General features: G+C 48.8%; 1 protein-coding gene across 1 annotated transcript; it reads right to left on the reverse strand.

Annotated features, from left to right (window-relative positions):
* Positions 1–1678: 1678 nt before the first annotated feature.
* LSM1 (LSM1 homolog, mRNA degradation associated) lies at positions 1679–10664 on the reverse strand. The gene is given in 5 exon segments (XM_032774609.2): positions 1679–2225; positions 4333–4448; positions 9427–9495; positions 10621–10652; positions 10654–10664. Coding segments are annotated over 5 exon segments (399 nt in total). The 3' UTR covers positions 1679–2054.
* Positions 10665–12209: the final 1545 nt, after the last annotated feature.

The raw sequence follows: 12209 nt of genomic DNA on the forward strand, positions 1-12209 counted from the left end.
TGACAGAATTGCAATAAAATAACTCCCAGGGGGTGTGACAACCATGTGATTTTTTGAATTCTCACTGTTCACTATGCAGGTGGATTAATAAACACACGTAAAATAATGTATCAAATGCCATAATTTGCCTCATCCTTTCTTAAATTTTCTTCAGCCTCAGTGCATGAAGACCTGGAATGCCACAGAATAATTGAGCATCTACAAAACAGGAGGAAAATGATCTTTAGCACTCTCCAGAGCAGAAGCTGTGTTATGCCCATGGAAAGCAATGGTTAGGCCCTACTGGGGAGGAAAAAAAAGGCTACTTTCTCTTTGTAGAATTGTTTCCAGTTACAGCAACTTCACAGGCTGCGGAATTCACTGAAAGTCTCCAAAGCTGGAAGAACTTTTCCCCCACTGGTTAAGCATAGTTTATAATTGATGCAGTCCCTGTTCAGTTTGTGTGTGGTGCATAGCTTATAGTACAGGACGGCCTCAGTAGTGCTGCCCAAACTCTGAGATGTAGATAAAGAAAATGTTGATTTTTTTTTTTTTTTAAAGAAATTGCATTTACTTAAGTAATTTATACCTTCAATATCTCCTATTTTTTTCCCCTAGAGTATTTTCACAGGTTGGACAGTAGCCACAGAGAGTAGTTCAAGTATTATCTATATAGGCTGATAAGTCACCTGGCTAAACACCTGATGCTGCTGGATTGTTCTAGCACAAGGACTAGGAGAGGGGTACAAAGCAGCAATTACAGTAACTCTCACAGCCAGACTGATTTTAAACACAATACCATGAAGTCCTCTCACGGGAAGCTCTGTGCATAGTGCCTATACAGTTCCCAGTGAAGAGGATGAGAATCAGTTTGCATCACACATTTACCTCCATGAATAAAATAAGCCTTCCGGCTCTAACGCCCCTCCAGAGGAAGATCACATAAGCCTCTGAGAAGCAGCTCAAGGGAGAGGTAATAACTGATCATTTCACTGCACCACAAGCCATTTACCTTTGTGGAGATCACAATGAAGAGCCTTACAAGCTTCCCCCAGCAGAACTTACTCTTACTGACAAATTACCATTCGCTGCAGGATGGATGAGGTCTTGTAACATCACTGACATGCTGAGTGATACAGCCTGAGATATCTAAGAGCATTCTGGCCAATTCAGCATCAAGACAGGTGTCTTCTCTGCCATTGCAAGCCCATTCTAGTGCCTGCTGTGGGCACACCTGAGCAGTTCAGCACAGGAATAGTAGGTGTGTATCATGTAGCAAATCCTGTTCCAGTTTCTTGTTAAGAAGAATAAAGTAGGGTAGACCGCACAGAGCCAGGTTAGAGGGAGCTAATGCAGAGAGCTAGTGGATTCCTTGTCTTGTCTGTTACAGACTGATTTAATGACGAAGGGGTGGTTCATACTTGCAAGGCCCAGTCAGAGACAGACAGGCTCCAGCTTTCTGCTGATAAACCAGGAAGTGCCCTACTCCCACTCCCACCCCCACCCCCTCCACTAAGCCAGAAGGAAACATGCTCCAATTTGCATTGGTTTCTCAGCCCACCCTGGACTTTGACACGAGAAACCCTGTAGCTCAGAAGGGAGCGGTGGGGGCATAAGATCCCATTTGTGATCACTACCATGTTCTGTTTGTTCCATATAGATACAGCCCAGAAAAAGCAGATCCCACTACAGGTCAGTATTGATTACATTGTCAGGATCCAGGTTTTATTTACATGCTGAGGAACAGTTTCCCCAAAAATCACTTGAAGAAAAAAAAAAAAGTTTCTCTCCATGCACTGCACTTTAAACTGCACCATCGCATGTGGGTATATTAAAGGCTAGTCAGACACCTTCATTCTTCATAAACAACGATTTTGTGAAAACAACATGATTTTAATAGTGTATCTGTGCCACAGAAAACATAAGCCCAAAATTAAAAAAAAAAAAAAAAAAAAACACCAAAAAACAAAGAACAGCCTTTCAAAACAGACCTACACACCCTCTAGCCAAGTGTGGTCTAAATGCAAAGCGCTCTGCTTGCTTGGACAGAGCAAATTGTCCGATGGGCAGAACACCTAATACTCATCTAGAGTGTCTGCCCGTGGGATTGAAAGACCCCGCTCCTTAAGTGCCTGCACTTTTAGCTTCTCCGATTCCTGCTTGGCTTGCTGTTCCACTCGCTGTTCCTCCAGGATCTCCTCGATCGACACCTGCTGCAAAGGCGTGTCACTCTCCTTCTCCAGGTCCTGCAAAAGAAGCACCATTCAGGGTTGCCAAGAGGGAGCTAGCAGTGAGATCTGTGGCTCTGCTTGCACTGACCACTGGTGACATTACAGAAAGAGCTTAACACAGCACTACCTGGACCACAAGCAGCACATTAACATATTCATGTGTCAAGAATTCATGTGTCACAGGCAGCTCCTCCAATGAGCAGCACTTCACAATGCAGATGCATGGGACAGGATATAAGTCCCAGGATTTCCAGCACTGCCCTAGAGCAGGAGCCAGCAACCTTCAGCATGTGGCCCATCAGGGTAACGTGCTGGCGGGCCATGAGACATTTGTTTACATTGACCGTCTGCAGACACAGCCCGGAGCTGTGGGAAGCGGCAGCCTGCGGCCCCAACTCCCTAGCTTACACAATCACCTAATGTCAGAGAGGAGACGTGATCCCAAAGGGGATGGAGGGATTCAGTTCATGAGAAGCAGGAGCTCTCTACTGTCACTCAGCATGAACATTGTGCTGGAGGGCATGAACCCAGTGCACTCAATGTGGTACATCACTGAGGTTTCGTTTTAATTGGTCCTTAGCAGTTTCACAATTAATCTATTACGTTCTGCTCTCATAACAAAACCAGGAAAGGGTCATTGCTGAGGTCACAGCTCTCGGGATCTGCTCACACTCCAAGAATTCCACTGGGCTTGCTGGATGTCTCAAGTACTCACCCCTCTCTTCTCAATTCAAGGCATTTGATGCAGGACCTACTGCGTGCCTAGTACTGGGGTGAACATTTCCCAAGGAGGGGGAAATGCTGCAGCTGACACTGTCTCCTTAGAACGGAGCACAGGAAAGGGGAAAACAATCAATCCATGCTCCACTTTTGCAGACTGCAAATTGTTGGAGCAACACTGTTCAAGGCTGCCGCTGGCTGGGAAGGGTCAGATGTATGATTTGTTGATACTCTGAATAGTCAGGGCAGACCCAAACCAGAGAGAAGGGAAGACGTGTCTAATCAAAGTCATAAGGGTATGAACAGAAATCTTACATTTGCACTTTAGGGATGCCTAGGCATATGCTATGGACTCTGAAGAGGGCTTTGTGCTCACAGACACCAGAGGGCCTGCTAGATATTTCTGGATGGGACAACCTATCATTGCCCATTGATAGATTCACTGGCCTGCTCTATCAGAGAAGCTGAGCCATGGCAGGATCTGTCTCCTAGGATACATCCAACTCCCCCCATGCCGAGGGTAGATAGGAGCCATCTCAATGTTTCATCCCTGCTCTGGGATGTTGATTTTTAAATGCCCAAATTTCACTAGAGAAAACCATAAAGTGTAAAGAGTACGTATGAATTACAATGGGATTTGGGCACCTACTCCTTAAGTTTCCTTGAAGACTCTAACCTGAAATCACAGGCAATGCAGAGCTCTGAGGTGTTGCAAACACCCATAAAGACAAGGATGCATGTGGGAAACTGCAAAAGGAAATCTGACCCGGAAAAATGCAAGTTTGTTGGTTTTTTTGAGGGGAAGGGGGAGGGAGATGACAGCTGCTCTGCATAGCACTGACCATGCTGCACCTGGAATACTGCCTTCAGGCTGAGACCACTGCAGATTCCTCTGCATGCACTCAGTTACCCAAACATATCCTGTGCTGCAGGCTCACTTTACCCTTGGAGCTGGTGGGAAACGTCTCAAAGGTTCTGTGGGTGTCCACTTTCCCACATGGCTCTGATAAATGAACCTGCACCAAAATCTTTGCCCTACGCTCCTCCTCCCGAGCAGCTAGAGGAAGGCACCATGTTGCTCATTACAGTACTGAAGGGAGAAAAGCTCAGGACCCTTGATCGCAGGGTTGGCCCTTTTGCCTATGTAACAGCACATTCCATGAGCCAGGGTAAAGGGTTACATAATTCCCGCAGTGCTCAGTTCTCTGGCATCGTGTGACCATTTCACAGCACACATATATCATCACTGATACAGAAGGGACCCGCACACTGCCAACTGTTGATGAGACCTGGCTCCAGCGTCAGGTTTGTTGGCAACGCTGCTCAGAGTAACTGAGACTACACTCCTGGGCAGCAAGGGAGCCCGCGCTCCAGCAAAGTGACAGATGAGAGGCTTACTTACTATTTCCCCCAGCAGGACAACGTTCTCGCCTCGCACAACAAAGATGCCTCGAGGGATGTCGCCATATTTTTTGCCCACGTGAATGCGCTCCACCGTCTGGTGTAACACCAAGTTTGCTGCAGTTTTCAAGGGAGGAAGAAAACAGACTCCTTTGTGACTTTGTCTGAATGAGGCTACAGCGTTGTAGTCCCAACCCAAAGCAGAGGGGCTGCAAATGCACTGCAAAGCTGCCCTAATACTCATGCTTTGGTAGCATCCAGGATCTCTGAGCATTTCAGCAAAGGGCAGTTGAGTTTCACTCACCACTTCAGTGCAGTTGTTGCTGGGGTGGAACCGATTTAGCACAATACTGCATCTATTTGCAGTACTGCATAGCACCTAGAGGCCCCACCTGAGATGGGAGCTCCACTGGGCTAGGTACTGTCCAGACAGAATGGAGGCTGTCGCTGCCCTGAAAAGCTTACAGACTAAGTCTTATCTACACGGGGATTTCTTCTTGATTAACTCCATAAAAGGACACACTATCAGAATTAGCTAATCATACTCCAGAATAAAAGTGTCCACACAGAGTTAATCAGGAATAGTTAATCTGCTTTAAATTCACATCCTACTTTAATCTGAATTTACTTTCATGTGTGCATGAGACCTTGATAGACAAGACAAGGGCTGGGAGGAGAAAGGCACAGGGAAGGGAAGCGTCAGTGGCAGAAACAGGAACAGAATGCAGGTCACCTGACATCCAGTCCCTTGGGTTAGGCACCAGACCCCACTGCAAGGGAACTGAAATAGGCCGCCAAGGCTCTGGGCTCAAGACCTACTCTTACAAGAAGCATCATGGCTCTTTAATGAGCACAAGTTTCATGTAGTGAAGTCCAACCAAGAGCATGGCACCACAAGCAGTACAGCACCACACAGGGCACTAGTCACGAGGGAAGCTAGTCACTGGCTCCACTTTCTAAAACTATGACATGTGTCTTGACTGGAGGTTTCCCATCCTAATCCTACTTTTCCTGAAATACTGAACTTCATCTCCACATTTTCAGGGTGAAATGTGACGGAAGTCAGTCAGAATCCAAAAGGGAAAACCGTTGCAAAGTCTCGATATTTTAATTGGTAGATCTACGGATTGCTGTAAAGTTGAAGACACTGGGGTTTGTACAAGCCGTAAGAAAACAAACACTGTACTCCATCTGCAGCAGCAATTAAATGTCACACGGTCCCTGGAGCAGTACTGACTCAACTGTTGATTCTGGGGCAAAGAGCAAGATGTTTCATCTTAAGTGGCTATTTAAATTGCAGTTGTCCTAGACTCAATAAAATTGTTCAGTCAACATCCACAGAAAGAGAAAAGAGGTCAGCATTTGCCAATTAAAAGCAGGCCAAAATATATAGATAGATAGATATCAATAAGGGACGATATATTAGCCAATTTTTAAAAGAAGCTTTAACAAACCATAGAAAGTAAGAACATCTTGACATGTTCTTTTAACTTAACCATAGTTTATTAAAGGGTTGTTTTTTGTTTTTTTTATTACCAACCAAATGCTGCATATATAAAATCCAGTATCTGGTAAGCTAAATCTTAAAACTAGCTTATCCTGAAGAAAACCAGACACCACCATGCGTATAAATTCAAGGGGAAAGATTATGCTGATAAGAATGTTTATAATGCCAGCTTTTAACCATGAGGAGTACACACACTTATTTAAAAACCATAACACAAACAAGGTTTAAATTCAGACTTCAAGTCACACCACTTACACGCATCAGTGCTTTTAAGCCTTGATTGTTTGGAATTGAGGAAATGTGCAATACTGTTCATGACAGGCATGTGACAAGAAATCAGCACTACTATTCTAGTTTATGCATCTATTACACCCAACAAGATCACACAGGAAACAAATGAAACAGGAAACTCAGATCCAAACTTGCTGTTTACAATTAAGTCACTGTGTCTTTAACTGAAGCGGAGATTTTCTGTTTCACTGCTTTTGCTCAGAGATCTTGCAGTAAAATGTTCTCCTGGTTGCTCTTTGAAATTACATTTTATCATAGCACCCTCTCAACCTATGCATTCCTAATCCCTGGCTCTGCCCATCCTTTTGATTATGGATTGCTACGTATCATTAACAGCCATCACTCTAACTAAGCACCATTTGGGTGATCATGCTCCATTTATGTCAACAGAAGGATCAGGCTCTGTACACGTAACCAAGGCTGGCACTGAATTCTATCCAAAATTTAAAAACAAACTCTCCACCACTCCCTCATTTCAGCCAAACACACAAGCAGGGTCAACTTGGCCAGTTGCCTTCCACATCCTATCTGTAGCAGCCCAGCTTGGAGAGTGACGCAGGGGTGGAAGCCAAGAGGTCCCGGCTCTGGCAGAGCCTTTGGGTGAGTCATGTGCCCTGTGTGTTTCAGTGAAGTGAGGATAAAGATCCTCCCCAGCTAATCTACACAGTGCTTTGCCACTGCTAGGCAGACCTACAGATCTTGCACTGCATCTTCAAAGTAGTGAGACAGACTCATCTTGATCTCCATTGGCAGAAAACTCTGCAGCCTTCCACAGAGACTGCCCAGCCCCCTACCCCAAAGAGTTCCACCTTGGGAGCCACTCCAGCTGCATCACACCTGTCAATTCTCTCTGCCAGGGCTGGATGTGGGGGACAGCATGGACCTAGCTCATTCAGGACTTTAAAGATCAGGCACAACACCCCAAAAAGCTCTTGACTCACAAGCCTAGCAAAGCAGGAATGGGCATGGTGCGAGATGTCATCTCAGCAGTGTGCATCCCATCCCACCCCACCCCACCTCCAGGAGTCACCTCCTGTCCCATGCTGTAGCACTCAGTTGGCTCTAAACTCATTCTAAACCAATGTTGCTAAAAGCCCTGTCCACACTGCAAAAATATCCAGGTGTGGGGAGGGTTGGGGCAGAACCATTTTATACCATATCTTTTCCCTTGCTTCTGTGACCGAAGAGCCCGTTATAGTATCAGAGAACCATATTTTAGCCTAGGAATCTGCCCGAGGTAAGAGATGGCTACACCCTGTATTTTCCATCTACACACGGATTAAAATCTGTCACAGCCATGTCATATAGCTTGGTCTACACATGGGCAAGGTAGCATAGATCCTGTTATACCGCTCCTATTACTGGAAAGCTGAAGTACCACAGTGGTTACCTTGCTTAAAGCACCAGGATCCGAACGCTATTGCTTTGCAGAGTAGATGCAGCACCACTTGACGTGGGTCTCAGGAGTCAGCTGGAAGTATCCCACAATTCCATAGGACAACTTCCTTAGTCCTCTATCCCAACAATCTGCAATCCACTCTATTGAAAAGGAAAGCCCCTACGCAGGACCGGCGCTAGGGTTTTGAGCGCCCTAGGCAGACGGCAATTTCACCGCCCTGCATGCTGGTCCCGCGGCTCCGGTGGAGCTGCCGCAGTGGTGCCTGAGGAGGGTCCGGTGTGCCTGCGGGCAGTCCACCGGAGCCGCGCAAGCAGCCGACCATCCGCAGACACGACTGTGGCAGCTCCATCTGAGCCGTGGACCAGCGCAGGCACCACTGCGGCAGCTCCACGGGAGCTGCCTGCCTCCCCTTCCGGCGGCACCCTGACCCAGGGGACACTCTGGGATGCCAGCTGCCATGGCAGCAGCTCAGACTCCCTCTCTGTCCTAGCAGCAGCAGCTGCTGAACCATTTAAAAAAAATTTGGGGGCGCTTTTTGGCACCCCCAAATCTCGGTGCCCTAGGCAACCGCCTAGTCCGCCTAAATGGTTGCACCGGCCCTGCCCCTATGCTTTGCAAATGCTAGCGGTTCAGGACTCAGCGTTAACCCATTCTCTTCTGATCTCCAAGTATACTGTTAGAGAGCCTCTGGGGCTTGCAACAGAGAGCGAATTGATCAAGCCTTTTGCAAAGCGAGCTCCTTCCTAGTACCATGCAGGGTGGGCAGTAAACTTTTCTCATAGTGCCCCATGGTTCTAGGGCTAGAGCAGACACATCTGGGGTGGGGGAGGGGGAAAGAGGGGCACTAGGGACTCTGGGACACTGTTACTTTGATTCGGGTCTGCAGGTGGATGCCAGAGCATGGGTTAGAAACATCTTAACATGAGGTTAAAATACAATGTAGACACAAACTCAGGGTTCCCTAACACAGGTCAGCTGACTTGAGTCCCACTAACCCGGGGCTTAAATTGCAGTGTAGATGTATCCAAAGAGTCCGCAGCACAGCTAAATTTCTGACATCAGCTGGATATACAGCCCAGACTCATAACCATTGTAGCTTCTACTGTTTACACAATGCTGGAACCCATGGATTATTCCCAATCCTTATTAAGTTATTATCTTTATAAGTTCTCTTCCCCCAAAAAAATGTACACCAAGAGCCCCATCCAAGGCATTCCCTCTTTCCTGCCAACAGTATCATTGGGTAGATAAATATTTATGATGCTGGTGAAAACTATGTGCACTTAGCTCCTCTCCATGCTTAAAGCACCGTTTGGGAGGTGTCTGGCTCCCCCTAGCGGTAAGCTAAGAAACTCTTGAAACAATAAAACATTTTAACAGACAGACAACCTGAAAGCTAGAAGCATTTTCAGAGCTATCAAATTCTGATGCAAGATGCATGTCTTTGCGATCGAGAAGGGGTGGCCACATGCCATACAGCTGGAAAATATCTGAGCACGCAGGGAGAATTAAAAGTCAAACACACACAGTGAAATTTCCTCTCTTTTCCCTCTACAGCACTTAGAATAATAGCTGCTTTTAAGTCAGTCAGCAAGCTTCTCCATGGAAGCCAATGCTGATTAAAAACAATGGGCATTCCTCACCTCCCTCCACACCTCCTGGACTGGGTTTGGCAAATGTAACTTTTCCAAGAATGTTTCTATTTGTCACATGTCAAAGGCTTGTGACGCACATGCATCACACATGGAATACTAGCTTTCAGCACTGTCTACTAGACAATTTTAAACAGTGGATTTATAGTAAAGTAGACATTAAGAAATATCATTAAAGATGTACATAATGGGACGGAATGAGGCAGAGAGGGCTCGGACTAAGAGTGAGGCCATGTGATCACATACCAAACTGATCGATGCTTCGTAAATATCCTATCAGTGTTCTACCATCTCGAAGGAGGACCAAATGTTTTTCTGGAAGAGATGTTAAATTAGCATTAACGGTTATAGAAAATATGAAGCACTGGTTACAATCAATACAAAGGCCAAATTCAAAAGAGAGCAATTAAAATGCCGAACAAGAATGTTTTAATCAGCGTTAAATAGCATTAGTCATATTGCGGTAGTGCTTCAGAGCCTGTCATGGATCTGTGCCTCATCATGCTGCATGCTGTATGGAGAGACAACAAAAAGGGTTCTGCTCTGAAGACTTCATAATAGCTTTTCTAGCCAGATTTCCTGAGATGCTGGGCATATGCAGCTGCCACTGAAATCAAGGGGAACTGCCTGCAGGTGACAGACTGCTGAAAAACCAGGCCATTTGTTTGTAAGTGCCACCCAGATCTGAAATGAAGATATCAAGACTCTCTGCAAAGTCACAGTATTAGAGATTTGGAAACACCAACACCAGGAGATGATTTAAAATATACATTTACGAAGTAACCGGCACCCTGGAGGATGCTGAAGCCCTTCACAAACTACACACAGCACCACAGAAAGGGAGTCAAGGTGAGATGGAGCGTAGCAGCGGAGAGAAGGGGAAATACGGGGATTTCCCAAAAGAACGGGAGACTCAGGCTGCTCAGTTAGCGCTGAGATGATCATTATTAACCTGAACTGACAGGCGAGCCGGGCTAATGAGAGAACTCCGTTATAGTGAGAGCAATGGGGGAAGGGGAGTCAACCCGAGAGAGAGACAGCGAAGCCCGTACCCCCAAGCCAGCCCAGCTCGCTCTGGCTGAGGGCAGCGCTCCAGGGAGGAGCCGAGGGGTCTCCCTCCGTCTCAAGATAATTTTGCAACCTGGAGCCTTTTTCAAAAAAGGACGTGAAGCTACAGAGCCCGGGAGCTGCAGCGGGACCCGCAGCGGGACCCGCGGGGGTAGGAGGATACGGCAGCGGGGATGCTAGTCCCGGGGCTCTAGCGGGTCGGGGGGGCTGCAACGGGACCTGCAGGGCCAGGGCCGGGTGGGGCCGCCGGGCGGGTCGGGGGCGTTGGGGCTGCAGCGAGGCCTGTCTGGCCAGCCCGGGGGGGGGGGGCATAGCGGACCGAGAGAGAGGATCCGCGGCCAAGGAGCAGCCGCCCTACCGGACGGCACGCACTGTCGATTTCCTGGATGAGGCTGGCGGTGCCGCATGTAGTTCATCTCTCGGCCCAAGCCGGCGGGTCCCCCCCGCTCCCGCCACCCCCAACACACGGAAGCGCCGTTTGCCCCCGGGGGGAGGACCCTGCTCGCCCCGCCCCACGTGACCGCCGCCCGCCCCGCCGGCGGTCACCGCCCTCGCTGCTCCCGGCGGCGCCGGGGCAGCACGCCGAGGCTGCGTAGGGCCGGAGTGTGGAGCAAGGTGGTGTGATACCCCCCTTACCACAGCCCCGCTCAGCGACCTCCCCCGGGTAGGCCCGGCGGGGGCCAGGCCGGGAGGGCTGGCTTATTAAATGCGGGCACTCGGCGGACATTGACTGTGCCTGTCTCTTACGCAAAACGTGTGTCTTGTTGCACCCCTCGGAGTTCCACTGTGCAGTGATCGGGCCGCGTACGCGAAGGAAAATTGACGCTGATTGGCTAAAATTTTTGTTTGCGCTCGTTTAGATGCGGAAATGCTAGGGTTGACTGACTGATATGCACGGCATGGCGGGGTACCATCTCAGTGCACTTGGCTAAGGCTGCAAGGGCATGTAGCGTTGAGAGTGGCACCTTTAGGGCTATGGCTGAGTGCGTCATCATAGGGTTAAAGTGTATCCTGGTAGGATTGGCGCAGCGCTCGGGCTTCCGCGCAGTGCGGTAGTCGTGCGGGCGAGCCGGTATGTCTGCCCTCGCGGCGGCTGCTTTACCGGCCGGAGGCCGAGCGCTCGCGCCGAGAACCGAGAGCCAGCCCCCGCGGTCCCCTGCGGCATGGACCCCGGGCGTGCCCGCACAACGCCGGCTGGACCGGCCGCCTGGCCGGGCAGTTACGCCCCCGCGGCGGCAGCGGCTGCGAGACGTCCGGCCGGGGCGGCCCCCAGGTCACTGCGATCCCCTGGGGTGGAGCGAGATCTGTGGGGGGTGGTCCTGCCCCGTGAGGTGGGGGTGGAGCGAGATCTGTGGGGGGTGGTCCTGTCTAGAGGCTGGAAGGGCCCCTAGGAGCTGGGAGGGGAGCGTGTTTGGGGGCATCCCCAGGCCTGGCCCTGCCCTAGAGACCAGGGGTGTGGGTGTCCCTTATGAGGATTCTTGAAGGGAGCTGGGGAAGGATCCTGGAGTTCTGGGGTGCAGATGTCCCAAGTGTTTTGGTCTGTCACTAGCCTGGTGCAGAAGAAATGACTGCTCTGATATGAAGTTAAGCTAAATTGCTGCTGTGTTCCTGAATCCTTTGAACTACTCTAATTGATTAGGCATTTCTCTTGCTGTTTCTCTGTACTCAAGCCGACTCTGCATCTACTCGCCCTTAAGGCCAGCTTGCCACAGTCACACTAGTGCACTAAGTTAGAGGCTTGAGCCTACAGCTACTGGAAAGCACCTCTGTGTAATGCCACCTCAAAACCCAGAGAAGGAGGAATTCTGGTTTTGGCAGCTAGTCTGGAGTGGCAAGAAGCTTGGAAAAGCTTGTAATTACATTGTGTGATGGTTTGAAAATAGGTGACATCTTAATATGCTTTCAGGCCCTTATAGTGTATGTTAGAGTCACAAACAGCAGATTGTTCCCTGATTTAGTTG

This window comes from Chelonoidis abingdonii, chromosome 2 (genome assembly GCF_003597395.2).
Source record: "Chelonoidis abingdonii isolate Lonesome George chromosome 2, CheloAbing_2.0, whole genome shotgun sequence".
Lineage (NCBI taxonomy): Eukaryota > Metazoa > Chordata > Testudines > Testudinidae > Chelonoidis > Chelonoidis abingdonii.